This window comes from Colossoma macropomum, unplaced genomic scaffold (assembly GCF_904425465.1).
Source record: "Colossoma macropomum unplaced genomic scaffold, Colossoma_macropomum, whole genome shotgun sequence".
In the NCBI taxonomy this organism is placed as follows: Eukaryota; Metazoa; Chordata; class Actinopteri; order Characiformes; family Serrasalmidae; genus Colossoma; species Colossoma macropomum.
In genome coordinates this window covers 20562862-20578760 of record NW_023494808.1, presented here as the reverse complement: position 1 = coordinate 20578760, position 15899 = coordinate 20562862, and the positions used below count along the sequence as shown (strand labels likewise).

General features: G+C 39.4%; 1 protein-coding gene across 1 annotated transcript; it reads left to right on the top strand.

Moving 5' to 3' along the window:
- Nucleotides 1-3708: 3708 nt before the first annotated feature.
- On the top strand, nucleotides 3709-7902 carry msx1b (muscle segment homeobox 1b). The gene is made up of 2 exons (XM_036557403.1): nucleotides 3709-4743; nucleotides 6888-7902. The coding sequence occupies exons 1-2, from the start codon at nucleotides 4350-4352 to the stop codon at nucleotides 7295-7297; spliced, it is 804 nt and encodes a 267-aa protein (XP_036413296.1). The 5' UTR covers nucleotides 3709-4349; the 3' UTR covers nucleotides 7298-7902.
- The last annotated feature ends 7997 nt before the right edge of the window (nucleotides 7903-15899 follow it).

Genomic DNA, 15899 nt, shown 5'->3' with positions numbered 1-15899 from the left:
AACAGGCACGCATATCAATGCCATTCCTTGCAGGATCCCTTGTCCATTTCACAACATTTTGGCAGCTATCTCCCTGCTGAGAAAGTGAATGAGGAGAAAGCAAACCAGCTCTGCATGATCTGACTCTCTTTTCCAGACAGAACTTTGTAGACAGTCTCCAGCACACAATGCAGAATCAGCAGTATATCTGTGGCACCTCCTAGCAATAATGCCTAAGGCATACAGTATATGCATGCATGCACGTATACATTGATATTAGTTTCTCTTGATCCCTCCTCACAGTTAGGAAAATAATTTATGGTTCTGCCGGATTTTAAGTCAGAGTCTAGAACCAAATGAGTGATAAATTGATTCAACTGCAGGCTTAATACTCACATATTAGTCATAATAATCTAGTAGCCATGACAAATTATTCAGTAGCTCCTATGAGGCTCATATGTTATATGTAAGTTATGAGAGTAAAAGTTAAGGTCCAAACATCTGAACTTTGGATGGTCCATATCATGATAAAACATTTGATGCAGAATGTAAACACTATTAAAATTTCAAAATGTACTGTTTACTCAGCAGTTCATACATGGAAACTAAGCCACAAAAATAGCCTTTCTGATACCATGAAAACCAACACATATTTCCACCTATTCAGCAGAGCTGAAACACTTTTAAGGGGTTAAACTTTAATGGGGTTAAAGGAAACTAAATCAAGTGTGTTAAATACTAGCTTTTGAGAAGATGATCCACTTTTCATTTGGCATGGTTGCTTGTAAGATTCTGAGAAAAGAGTGAATTTAATTGTAGTTCAATTTTGTCATTAAGATGTAATTAGACCTCATTGAGTGAGCAAGTGAGTGAGTGACTGGGTGGGAGAGTGACCCAACCAATGAGGACATGTATTAGGAATAAAATTCATAGCCTAGTAAATCCAAACACATCAAGAAAAAAATCCCATCACATTTGAGTACTGTCACAGCAGGGCCTCCAGAATTCATTAAATTGAGACTGACAAGCACAATCACCAACATTTGAACTTTAGTTCGTATTTCTGTGCTAAATTTGCCTTGGCCCCAGCTTTTATGAACTGGCTGAGTGCTTCCATCCAAGCCTGAAAACGAATTGGAAGAGACTCCATGTGAAAAGCGCCATTATTGCCTGTGTAAATTGTGCGGCCTGTTGCGGCCTGACCTTCGGGGGTAAATCCTCTTTCAAACTGTGTAACGATATCTGACAAAAAGCAAAAGGCTTTCATGCTGCTTCAGATGGGTGTGCGTTAGTGTGTGCGTGCATGCCTAGGTTAAAGGAGGAATGTTATGAAACCAAATACATCAGCAGAGATACCTCTTATATGAGGTACAGTATATACGTTTGCTTAGACTCAAATTATTCTTCCTGGGGCCCACTGTAACGTTGTTCCAGTGAGAATCTACCGCTTGTTACCTTGGTTGCTGCACCCTAGGTCATATAGGGTTGGTCAGAAGATGGAATGTGGGCAAGTGCTTTCTCCAAACATGCACCCAACAATGTGACAAGGTCCTCACCTTCTGGAAGGCCAAAGATTCGCTTGCACACCTGACTTCTACATATGTTTTCTAAGTGAATTACGACGTGCCATGGACAGGCAGCCTTGTCATGACAAGATACCCTTGTCATGGCCATACTCAGCATGAAAGATGCCTGCTCAAATTCAATCAGCCTTATGCCACTGAATAGGCGTTAGCCATAATGATCCTGGCTACTCTGTCACATGCTAGTTTAATAAATTACCAAGAGAACTGCGCTAACCACCTCTACTTCGACCTTTTATGTTCATTAAAACGTCTTCACACCGTAATATGACCTGCTCGGTGGGAATCGTTTGCATTATTGAGAGTTTGGATGGGGTTAGCAGGTTTAGCATGGTGGGGGGAAGATGGCAGGCAGCTAGCTGCTGTGTGAGCCGTGCTGGGGGGGCTCAGTAGGCTCGGATTCATACACACCACGACTGATTTGTCACGCCAACAGGCATGCTTGTGAGCCTTTTAGCTTTTAGAGAACATTAGGACATCTGATAAAGCTCGCCAAATCTCTTAAAGCAGCTGCCTCTCAGTGCCTGAGTCAGTTACAATAAGCATGTTTTGGTGGATGATTGCATTGGCTGCCATTTAGATCTTGAAACCCTTTAAAAATAAACTTTATATTTTTTTAAATCATCTTTCAACACTGAATCTAAAAAAACATGAAAAGAAAGTGTTACCTCATCTCAGGAGTTGTACCTCATTTTTTAGGGTTCTTTGATGACTGAAACATGGCTGAAAGTAAGAGCGTTGAGATTTTTAGCAATTAGCAAATACAAAATGGTTTACTAGCATGAGGACATTAAGGACATTCTACTGGTGTATTTTCTACACTGAATGATTTACTTTCAGCTCTCCTCTGCCAATATAACAGTGTCAATGAAAATAATGAAAAAAAGGGTGAGATTACTTACTTTTCTTCTTACCAGCATCTTCAGGAAATCTGGACAGCGCAACTTCCTGATGAACATGAAACTTGTGGGATGTCTCAAATGTTTCACTGGGGTGAATTTGTTCAGGTAACAGGGTTGAGTGAATGCTGTGCAACACAACTAAACTAAAATTTATCATCCATCACAGATGACTTATGAAAAAAGATGTTTAAAGCATGAGATATTAAATGGCATCTTGCATTTCAGCATTTTTGTATTTTAATGATATTTCATGTTGTTTTATGTCCTGAATGCTGTAGATAACTTTTATTAATGTCTTAAGTTATTTATCTTAAACGTGCATATAAGTTATTGTTATTATTGTTATTATTTACCTGCATTTAAAATGTATTTCACCCTTACTTTTCATACATATTTGTAAATGTAATATCAGCGGGACACAGACAGCGCCTCAACTGCGGAGTCACTGTGATACTTTTTATTGTTTTCTTACAGACTAATGAAATAACAACATGCGATTGTGCCTATTTTTGGATGCACCACTTTCAATGACAACGTAATCTTTTTTTTTCATTTTGAAAAGTCGTTGCAATTTGGTGTACGTCATTTGTTTTTGTGGTATGATTTCATATGAAACGTTCACAGACATGGTTAATGCAGGCTGTATGTTTCAGCATGAATGGCTTTTCAATAACAAAAAAAAAAAGATCTAATCTGTGGAGATCTAATCTGTGGAGATCTAATCTGTGGAGAAAGTTCCCAGAGCAGAAACGGTTAATGTTCTAGATGTAAGCCGTTGGCCTTCCAGCTATGCACTACTGGACTATGACATTATTTTGAGGACAATTGGTTAAGTGGAGTTAACTGTTGCCTTTTTCTCCCTGAGGTAGCTTCTCTTTTGATCCTGCCCTGCCTGGCGCCTTCCGAAACGCAACTCGTCTGGCTTATTAAATGCCAAGAGAGAGAGAGAGAGAGAGAGAGAGAGAGAGAGAGAGAAAGAGAGAGAGAGAGAGAGAGAGAGAGAGAGAGATGCCTGTTGCTTCTTAGATGAAGCTTTTGTAACCTTAAATGCCCATGACAGGAGGATTTAAATTGCGGAAATGTAGTGTGAACTACAGCCCTATCAAATCGGTTCCTTTCTTCATAAAAGTCCTTTTCGGTGAATCAACCGCGAAGACTTTCTGGACAAACACAAGGGCTGTTTTATTTCCCGGCTCAACGTGTAGCTTTAACCAAATATACTAGGATTTTCATCCTCTTTTTCTCTCTCTTACTGCAATAAGACATTTCATTTCTCTTTTTTTTCCCCACGTTTTTACCTTTTTCCTTTTCACACGCTCCAGAGCGATGAACCTTAGCTCGGCTACGTGTGACGATACAGGTTAGAAGTTTCACCAAAAGACTAAAGTTAATTCCTTTGTGTGGTTTTCAATGACTATACAGCAGTGGGATATGGACACTTCTAAAGCTTCCCCACTGTTTAATTGGGCTAAAATTGGCCTGCCTGCGCTCCAAAGAAGAGTCCGGAGCCCCGAGGCCGTCCATACATCAACCTCAGCGAGACGCCTGCCATTAACAACGGCTCGCTTTTTCCTCAGCGTCCTCTTCGCTGCCTTTTCGCGGGGGAGGGGATCCGGACCAATAGGAACGAAGCTCGCGGGGCGGGACGTTGTCGAGCGGACGCGCTGATTGGGCGGCGCGGGCCGAGAGGCGGGGCTTGCGCTTGTTTATATGCGACGCTGTTCGGCGAGAGCAGCTAACGGTCTGTCAAAATAAGAAAGTGAAGTTTGAAGAAAAGAGGGAGGAGGAGAGCAGGAGGAGGATTTAGAGGAGGAGACGGGAGAGCTACACCTGAGGTAGCCTACATGCTGAAACCTCACGGTCCCAGGCCCATAGGAGCCCGAAGATGATGAACTCTCCCGAGGGAGCAGCACCGGTGGCTTTCGAAACCGCGGCGGCTCACGGCAAACCGGAGCAGGAGGAGAGCGAGGAGAGCAAGCCCAAAGAGGTGGCGGTTGGCTCGGAGGCTAAAAGCAAGGCGAGTCGCCACCCGTTCAGCGTCGAGTCGCTCATCTCCAAGAAGACACCCAGCAGCAGCCCGGCGCCGGCGCAGCCAGGACCCTTAACCCAGCCCAACGCGGGCCAGTACCCTCACAGGACTTACTTCACAGGTCAGAAGAGCAAAGTTTCGCTCGCTTTCCCCACCGTGTCGGACTGCCTGAACAATGACGAGAGCGAGGACTCGAGTGACAAGGAGCAGAGCACTTGGCTGAAGAGCCCAGCCTTCAACTCCCCACCGAGTAAGACAGCTTAAAACGTCCCTTTTAAGTTGGCAGATTTAGGGCTGCGTTAGTGGTGTGTCGAAATAGCGCTGCTGTTGCTTATTAACGTTAAAAATGATGCGGTTACGTAATATTTACGTGTGTGAAACGTCCAGAAATGAATCATGATTTCAGTTTAGTTGTACGGTGTTAAAATAATAAAGATATTCCAAGTCCGAATTGCTTAATCACACTAAGATTAACAGTGGTCTAGTTGTATGGCACAATATAAGCACAGAATAAGTTACTCTCTTTAAAAACTTCGGTCTTTACTAACGGGAATGGTTCTTTATGGAACAATAAATTATATATAGAACCATTTACATGCTTAATTGGTTCTTTGCATGCTGAAATGGTTCTTCAGACTGATGGAGCCCTTTTGAAAATGGTTCTATATGGCACCAAAATGGGTTCTGCTATTGTTAGGATGCCAAGCTTGTAACAGTATAACCCTTTTTGGTGCTGTATAGAACCATATTCAAAAAGTTTCTATCTGGAACCATATGCAACACATTCTCCATCAATCTGAAGAACTATTTCACCATGTTAGGAACCATTTAATCAGGCAAATGGTTCTTTGAGTGTTCATGGTTCTAAGTAGAAGCATTGTCTTCAGTAAAGAACCCTTAAAAAACCTTCTTTTGTAACAGTGTAGAGATTAGTAGACAAAATGAAACCATTAAAATATGCTAGCCTGTCCCACTAGAAAAACAGCAGACCACTACAAATAAGCTGTAGTGATGTGAGACAGTCTGTACTGGGATCCTACTGAAAATAAACACAACAAGAGTAACAATAACAACGCACACACTGTAAAAAAGGGTCCTCACTTTACCCACAAAATAACAATAATAATACTTCATGTGGTGTCAAGGAATTGAACAAGTTTTACTCACCTTTAATAATTACTTTGATTGAAACAGTAGTTCATAAAAGGTATTTTTAGTTGAGTAAAACTAGTTAATTTAGTTGTTACCACAAAGTATTTTTAGGTTGAACTAATGAACCATTTTTACATCATATAATAAATAATAATAACATTTTCCCCATCATATTAATATTTGCACCATCACTATTACCTAAGATTCATTTAAGTACTGGCTGTTTAAAAATCACAGTAATCACCACATTATTACAGAGCAATTTGTGTAGGTGTTTAATTTAACACCTACAGTGATCAGTTTATCACCTACTATGTTGAATTAACACCTGCAGTGTTGAACTCTTCCACATGTTGAACTATGTGCAAATGAACTTGTATGAGTGTTTAGCATTGTATGTATTAATTCAGCACTCTAGGTTAGTTAGGTTAGTGTTAAATTCAGAACAACAGATATTAACCTGTTAAACTCTCAAACTCTGGGCCCACAGTCCAGTTCCTCGCCTTCATGACTACGTATTATTAACTAGTACAACTAAATAACTTACATATTTCACTATAAATATAAAACTAAATAACTAAACGAACATAATAGTTTTCTGGCAGTTTATTGTCCAAATGGACTGAAATTTAAACATTTCAGATATGGACTTATTTGACAGTGTTCCTAATTTAACATGGCAGGTGTTGATTCAGCAGCACTGTTGGATTTATGGAACACAGGAGATTCACCCACTCATGTTAAAATGTTAATAATTTATTTGGTCCATACATTCTCTGCTTTTTTAAAACTAATCAAACCATATGACTAAAAAGTGAGTTATCTCGATTTATCATATAAAATCCAGTCTTTCAGTCACGATGGAACCCTTTTCTTTTAAACAAAACAGTAGAGAACAGTGTGAAAATGACAAAAAATTAAAATAATTGGGCTGTTAGACGCTCATAAGCAAAATGTCAGCACTTTAGTTTTGTGGCCTTTTCCCTGGTCATACTGAATGTACATGTCAGATGCGGATGGACCTAACGACATAAACACATTTTCGCTGTACATATATATATATATATATCGAAAATGTGTTTATGTCGTTAAATATATATATATATATATAAAATGTTAGTTCTAGGTGTTAGTTCAACGCAGCAGATGTTGGGGTCTCTCCTGACACATCTGCCCTCCGTCAGCCTTCTTTGCTTCTAAATAATTGACCCCCCTCCTCCCTGTCATCTCTCCTTTCTCCAGGACACCCGAGTCCCACGCCGTGTCACCTGCGCAAGCACAAGAGCAACCGGAAGCCGCGCACGCCCTTCACCACGGCGCAGCTGCTCTCGCTCGAGCGCAAGTTCCGCCAGAAGCAGTACCTGTCCATCGCGGAGCGCGCGGAGTTCTCCAACGCGCTCAACCTCACCGAGACGCAGGTGAAGATCTGGTTCCAGAACCGGCGCGCCAAGGCCAAGCGGCTGCACGAGGCCGAGCTGGAGAAGCTGAAGTTGGCCGCCAAGCCCGTGCTCCCGGCGCTCGCGCTGCCCTTCGCTTTCGGAGCGCACGCGGCGGCGTCGTCCATGTACGGGACCCCGGGGCCTGGGCCGCGAGCCGCTGTAGCCGTGCCGGGCCTCTTCAGCTCACCGTACGGAATGTATTATTTGTCTTAACTGTCTGAGGACTTAAGCCTCGCGCAAGACACGGACAAAATCATATTGCTACATATCGCGATACGCACTGCAGTCTGCAGAAACGCGTTGCCGTGGTCAGAGATCAGCCTGCCTTATTGACAGCCCTGATCACGGTCAGCTATAGGGCTGCGCGGCGTGGACAGACTATATTATCATGTACTGGCATTACAATGTGCCTTGAAATATAAACAATAACACATTGGTGAACCCTGGATGGGACTTTGGCGCATTATTAGAAGCCTCTGGTCACGTTCGCCTTAACGTGCGCGTGCTTACGTTGCAATAACCCTGGGACAAGACAGTGAACACTTACAGTACCTCTGACTGAAGCCACGTGCACATCACTTCAGTTGTTGCTGGGTTTGTAGAGATCTGACTCTTTATAAGCCACGTTCTCCTCTGAGATTCACCAGTTTATCCATTACTGCAATTATTGTAGCCTTACACAGCAAGACCCCCACACTGGGCAAAAGGGCTCGTCAGTTTAAGTGACATTTAACTCAGATAAATACTTTGAATGAAGCAGTGCAAAGCTTCAGGTTAGCAACACATCAATTAAAACCTCATAAACACTTCCACTTTCTCACCATGCAGTGCTCAGTCACCATCTACAGTGCTGACTCCTACAGTTCAGCCCACCTGAGCACTGCACAGTTAGATTTGTGGGATTTTGCTGTGTAAATATATAAGAATGTCGCACAAGTAGAGGAGTGAATGCAGGCTTCTGTAGTCGTGTGTGTCTGTGTCTATGTGTTCATGTGTTTATGTGTGCGTGTGATGGATGTGTTCATGCTCTGGTGGAGCTGCTGGAGCTGGATTAATTCAAGAATTTTGGGATGTATAAAAACTCTGGGGTTGTCCGTCATGGAGTACTTACTGGCCTTCTCTTAAAAAGTGCCTTGAGAGACCAAATATTTATTAGTCAATAAAGATTATTCTTTTTAACATTTAACACGCCTTTATCTTCTTCACTGGGCCACCATGATTCACTCAGAGGTGGGTGATGACTGAAGTCCTTTTACTCACTTTTACGTATTTAAGTAAAAATGTTTGAGTATTTTCAAATCACTTTTACTTAAATATATTTGTAAGATGAGGAGTTTTTATGTTTTCAATTTGGTGCTTTGGTTGTAAATGTATTTTTTTGAGGGAGGGGTTTAATTTAATTCTGTTTATTTTAAACCAAAAGGATTAAAATAGTAGCTCCTAACAAACTTCAGGTCCTGTTCTGATGCTGGATGCACTAAGAAGTTCCTCTGCAGTTCTAGAAGTTGCTCAGTACTTTATATAATTAAACCTTATATAATTTTGGACCTCATATTTACTCCTAATTTTTTTTCTAATAGGTACGTTTACTTATATTTCTTCATTATTTCATTTAAGTAAGACTCGTTTTAAAACCTCATCTTTGATAGTGGTTCTAGACTGTTCTAAACTACCACCTCTGCTTACAGATTAAACTCTGGTTATATCAGTGCTGTTATGTCCTACTTTTGCAAGAATTTCTTTTAGTTTTATTTGTTTATATTTTTGTAAATTAAATGCTTAAGTATAATAATTAGTTCATTTGTAAAATAAATACTTTTTTTCAAACGAAAAAAGCCACAAGCCTAAAGCCACATTTTCATGAATGTGCTAATCTCATTTTCACTCAGCGAGCTGCTGGAAAACGGGCTTATCTTTCGGTGTTCACGGGCGGAGTTACTGAATTTTGTTTAGCCCATTAAATCATTACAGTCTGTTAAACTACTGAATTATTTGCCCTCTCACTGGTACAGTACCGCTGGTGCTTTATTGAGCGGAAAACGCAATAAGGCGCCTGTAATGAAGCCTGCAGTGCAGCGGATCAGCACAACAGCACAGCACTGCTCAGCACTGCAGACTCACTGCTCATCACTGCTCAACACTGCAGACTCACTGCTCAGCACTGCAGTCTCACTGCAGCACCGCCGTCCATTATTATCACCGGGACGAGGTCCTTGAACAGTACGGGATCAGTGGCATTACAAGGTAATAGGGCAGCGTCTTAAAGGGGAACTCCACCAGTTTTCAAAATTGTCAGTATAATTCGAACCTCAAAATGGTTCATTGTAGAGAACCGTCTTTACAGTTGTGGTGATGGGAACCGCATATATAGCCGTTTTCACTATCGAAATCCAACCAGTGAACCTACACGAGTTTTAGATGTAATGATACTGTTTAAACAGTGGAAAATCTGAAAATAAAAGTTTTCTGAAGTTTTCTTAAGTTTACCTTAAAATGTCTTGAATTGATCTTTTAAAATACGTTTTAGGCCAAAGCCTCACAAAACTATCGAAAACAGCGTCTCAGGCATCAGGCAGCGTATTTCGTGCAATAGCCTAACTTTTTGTGAGGTAACGTTTGTTTAAAAGCCAGACGTCTGGTTCCTATCACCACCACTCTGAACGATTCTGCGTTTCCCCAGAAAGGAGCATTTCACATCAAACCACTCTGAATGACTCTGTTTACGTCTAAATACAGACATTTTGAAATTCGGTGGAGTTCCCCTTTAATGTTTCAGACCAAAGTCGGCGACTGGGGGAACGAAGAAATCTCCCGGTGACCTGCCGGTTTGACCGCTGTTGTGGTGGTTTACCATAGTCTCACGTTATGGTGGTAATATACAGTCCTAGTTCAAAGGGGAAGTCCATTGATTTTTCAGAATTTTTGCGGTCGAGATGTAAACAGTCATTCAGAGTGGTTTGATGTGAAATCGTAGTAGAGAACCAGGCGTCACAATGTCACAACACAAGCACAGCCATTTTATTTACTGTTTAGAACCACCAGTGAACCTACACGTGTCTTCTGAGTTTTTATATGTATTCATTAGAGTGCAGTACGTGCTCTTTTCCGTTTGAAACAACGCCTGAAATCAACGTTAATTTAATTTTGCCTTCATGTATCATTGACTGAAATCGTCTAATGCCAAAACTTTATCACAAAACTAGCTATCGTAAAACAACGTCTCAGACATCAGGCAGTGCATTCATAATCATTTAATGTTAGAACTTTCTGTGAGGGAGCTTTTAGAGGGGGACGTCTGGTTCCCATCACCACCACTGTAAACGATTCTGATTATTAGGTTTTTCTAGAACGGGGCATTTCACACCAAAACACTAATTATGGCTTTGTCCACATCTTAATCAGTTCATTATTGCGAAATTCGCAAATAAAAATTTAAAAATCGATGGAGTTCCCCTGTCATCATTAGTCTGTCCAGCCTGTCTGACAGTCAGCAAAGAAAGTCACCGCTGTCTCCTCAGGTTAGCCCGGAGAGTGGCTTCGTTCATTTTCTGTGGTAAACATTGTGGAAACTGACAGTTACCAAAACAGACGCCATCTAAAAAGACCATAAATAAATAAATGAATAAATAAATGGAAAGAAAGACGAAAAGGAAATAAACTTTACTGAAATGTTCAAAAATAACCGTCGTTTGTCACCAAGAGACTCACAGGTAAACTTAGTTAAAATGGTTTGCTAGTCACGAATGCTACCATGGCTCTCTGCTCACTTTGCTGGCCCTTCGTATTAAATACATATTTCTTGCTATTAAGTAAGTAAAAGGGGGAAATTAATACCCTTTGTTGCTAACTAAATCAAAAAGAGAATTGAAAAGCCACCACACTGAAATAGAGTTCATATATGTTAATGCTGGAAAAATACAGCTGAAAAAGTGAAAAGACACTTTTAAATACTCAGAAAATGATTCAAACATTGTACAACTGTAGTCCATCGTTATTGCTCTAATGTCATCTATTGTAACCCTTTCTTGGTTTGGTTTGTGGTTTGCTGTGTACAACATAAAATCAATTCAAGTGTAGCTACAGGGCAGAGGTGTACATGAACAGAGGTTCTTTACGATTCCCGGCTTGTATATATCAGACCAAACACACCAAACCACAAGAAAAGGGTTAAACTGATAGCATGTAGGCCTTTCAGTCTCTTGCAAATGTTGTAGTACTGTAATATTCAGAATGACTTTTATCTGAGCTTTAAGTGAGTACAGTTAGAATTAAACATGGCTGTTCTAGTTTTTGTTTGGCTGCATTTGCTTCAGACTGTTTCCACGCTTTCATCAGAGCTTGAAACAGTTCTTCATACACACATTACTTCATTTCAGCCTTTGCAAACATCGGATACATGATCAGTAGTGCACTTCACCACTGTCCAGTTCAAACGTCTAACAGAACCAGGATCTTTGAAATGTATGCAAATTTTGAATGCATGTCTCAAAATATGTGGTTGGAAAATGCAAAATTACTTAGACATTATTTTAACAACAAACACAGTTTTCCTTTAATTGACTCATTTTTGGATAAGTACTTGTACTTTTATACAATAATATTCTGTCTAAAGTAACAGTACATAGCAGATGTACATAACAGTACATAACAGATGAATAGCCTTTGTTTCTTCTTTCCAATGCTAAGCTGAATTACTGTTATTCTGTTACTGTTCAAGGAGCATTACTGAGCTCCTTTACCCCCTTATGCAGAAAAAGGCAAATTCTGACATTGTACCTATTTGTTAATAAAAGGAAAATCTATCAAAACCTAAAATATGTAGTTTGCTGGGAAGCTTGGCAATATAGTTCACATTTCTATGACCTCATATTGTTACTCTTAACAAAGTTCAGCTGATTTTGAACATGTACAGTGCTGTAAGATCATATGTTGTTAAGTTTGGCTCTTAATGTATGCTCGTATGTACACTTGTTCTGAAACTGCATCAAACAATTACCATAAAGGTTCAGGCAGCACTGTGACAGTATTATCACTGCCTCATTTTCACACTTTTGATGCATTAGGCTACTGTAATAAACATAAGGCCTTTTGTCTCACAAGCACTAAAGTGTGTGGTTTAATAAGCTAAAAACTTTATGTTAAATGAATAGTTTAGCAAAAAATCATATTTACATAATTTTCCTCTTATCTCAAATGCAGTCAGTCAGCCAAGACATGTTTGGTGACCAAATTTTGCTTCCTTAGTTTAGAACTGGAGCTGCTAGGCTAATAGTGCTTATGAACACTGGAAGTTAATAGTCACCCAAACCCAAAAAAAAAAATTGTCGACAAGCTACATAAACTTGCTTAAAAAAGATTCAGTGAAACAGAATGGATAGACTCCATTTACACATTTAAGCAAAGTGTTAGCATAGTAATATTTAAGGCTCGCTTACTGTAAGAGAGCTAGAAGTTTCATATTGTGTAACAATAAGTTACAAAAAATAAGGAGCTGAGATGCTGTGTCTCAGTCGGATCACACGATACTTGCCACAGATAACCAGGTTCCACCTCACAGGTGGGGAGTTGCTGGGTCCAACATCCAACTGACACATTTCTTCATGTGTATATTTGGGTTCAAACATGTACAGTTGGGGCTCATTTGTGCAGGAAATTCATACACATATATTGTACTGATTTTCTGAGTACAGTTACTTAACGTCTGTATCTACGTTACTCTACGGTGTGTCTGTGTTGTGACTTCCCCCCATTTTTGATCATCTTGTGTGAGTTAATACCAAATTGTGCCCAGCAAAGAAGTGATTCTGGTTATCCTAAACGGCTGCCCCTTCTTTTAGTTACATGGACGTTCCTTTCATTCCTTTTTTATTTAGTTTATAGTGAGTCATACTGGGTTCTAAACCACATCACCATGTCTGAGTGACCCAAATTAGGATTGGATGCAGTTCAAGTAGGTTAAAACATGAATTAAGAGAGATAAATTCAAAACGTGAATTAAGACTGGATGCTCAGACATAGTGATGTGGTTTGAGTAGGCTAAGAGATGGAAATGGTTTGGCTGACCTTTGACTTCTAGTGTTTGTTAGCATCATTAGCCTCATAGCTTCAGTTCTAAACCACAGAAGCAAAATGTGGACACCAAACATGTCTTGGCAGAGCGATTGGATTTGGGGTAAACGGAAAATCTTAATTCTTTGCTGAACTATTCCTTTACAGTAGTGGTGTCTATACCAGTGAAGGCCTGTGTGAAGAGACCATTGGCTTTGGAGGAGAATACTAAGCCCCAGACTCTGCCATCCTACCTCACAGACATCAACTAGGCACATGTAGACATGTACATTAAGTAAATCAATACATTTTTGCCTTGCATGCTTCACTCGTTCTGCTCTTTTATACTGACTTAAGATCAATTTCCAAGCTTAACCTTTCCAGAAGAAACATCGACATTCATCTCAGACCAGCGTTAAACAGGCATATTTCCACCAGCGTCACTGCACCTCCCAGTGAGGAAATGGCATTTCCTCCACTCAACATCTTGTGAGAGAAAGGCTGTAATAATGGCTAATCACAGTGCTCACCCAGTCAAGTTGCATGTCTCCCTCTAGTGGAGCTTTGAAATTGTTTGGTTTTTTTTTGTTTGTTTGCTTGTATGTTTTTTACCTGCAGGCTATAGTCTTAACAAGGTAAATCATTGCTTTAAAGCAAAACTAAATATAAGTTTTGTACTTCAATACCGCTGCATCAGAAATGTCCATTTCCTTTCTATGAAGTTAGGGAATAACTGCCCAATTTCCATCCCTTTCCTGTGATTAAGTTTTTGCAATCCCCACCACCACCTCATCTCCTCCTGTACCTCAGTCCTATCAGCCCTACCTCAATTATAAGAAGTGGGAAGACTGTCTGGTCTTCTAGCTCCAGACAGAAGCCGTCCCAGAACGCCAGCCCAAGTTCTCAGAGTTCTCTCCCCTCCCTCAATCAGTCACACTGCCACATGTAGAAGGCATTATCCGAACAGACAAATTGGTTTTCATAAGGTCTAAATAATGAATATTTAATTTTAATTTATATTATTCAATAAATAATCATTGTGTTTTTGTTGCCTCTGAGAGTATACATCATTGTTTATATTATTTTTATATTCATATTCCTATTCAGACTTTTATAAAGCATTCCAAGAGACCTCAGGAGTATTCCATGTTGCTGAATTTATCCATAGAATTTTTGGTCTCACTTTATTTGGATAGTCCACTACAGTGCCCTATAGAGCATCTACAGATATTAACACTGTTGAAACTTAGTTGATTCTAAACAGTGGTGGGGTTAGGTTTAGGATTTGGACCAGGAGTAGGGCTAGGAGCAGGTAAGTATCCAAGTAAAGTGTTTCCAGATTTTTTCCAGAATATTCCACTAGTTTGTAGTGATGTACTCATTAGTTTAGAGTATTATATGGGAAAATCCTTCACTCTTTCAACTCTTTGTTGATTTACCTACATTGACGAGTAAATTCTTTAGAAACTCCTATTGAGATCTTCAGGGCTTCAGAAGAATCTGAACAGCAGAATCTATAAGCATCATATAATATTTGGTGTATGTATAATAATGATGATTGATTTCAATACATTTGTCCTATATACAATAATTACGATTGATAATTACGATATAAGAATGAGTAAATGTAATATGTATTGTATATAGCATTGATTGGGCTTGTGTAGTGAAAGTACTGAAGATGTGGACATGTAGACTTGATTCCACAGTGACTGAGCTTTTTTCTTAACTTCAGTTGCACAACTATATGGAATAATCTTCAGGATAACACACAAGCCCAAGTAATTAAGTTTATGTAATTGGGACAAAGGATAGGTTTCAAAAAGTCAGTTCTATTCTGGGGGAGTTATATTAATGTACAGTGCTTAATGACAACAGCCAGCGGTGTATTTTCTTCTATTTCTATATACTGTATCTTATACTAATGATCAAACCTTATTTTCTGTTCCTATTGCTGTTGGGTTATTGTTTTGCTATCCAGTGTGGACCAGAGGAGGATGGGGTCCCCTTTTGAGTCTTGGTTCCTCTCGAGGTTGATCATGTAAAACTGTCCCAGCTTTTTTGGAATTGATATTGTATTTTAATGTATTTGTAACAAAACTATTATTATTATTATTATTATTATTATTATGAAACTGTGCTCCACAGAGAAAATCAAAATACACTGGACAAAAATATTTTCAAAAAACACTTGAAAAGAGAAAGAACACTTATTTTCTCAGAAAATATTAATACTGGAATAAATGCATATAATATTAAAACAATAAGTAGTGATTTTACATATGTCTATGTGTTTGGTTAAACCATTTACAAACCTCTTCCTGTGGCAGCCCAGTATTATTTATAGTCATAATCCAATACCTTGTTTCATCTATCAATACATCATGATAAACCAGTTGTGCTGGTGATGAAATTGAACAAATCCATGTGATGACTGCAGGCATCCAGGAGCAATCTAGAGCCAAACTTTACTCTCCAAACCTGATTTCAACAAGATATTAACCAGTTTTTTTAAAAAAGGAAATTCTTCTTTCTTTGTTCTGCATTGATTTGAATCATATATGGTGTTGTTACAAGCAAAACCACATGTATTACTGAGATAAGTGGTTTTAATAATGTGCTCAGGTGCTTAAGACCTTTTTACTCTTGTTTAGAATCAGAATTAGAATTAAATTACAGCAGAGAAAATAACAGGTGGACACATTTGACAGAGAATGAGACCCAGACTTTTTCATACGATATAAGGTTTTACCATAGAAATCATGTA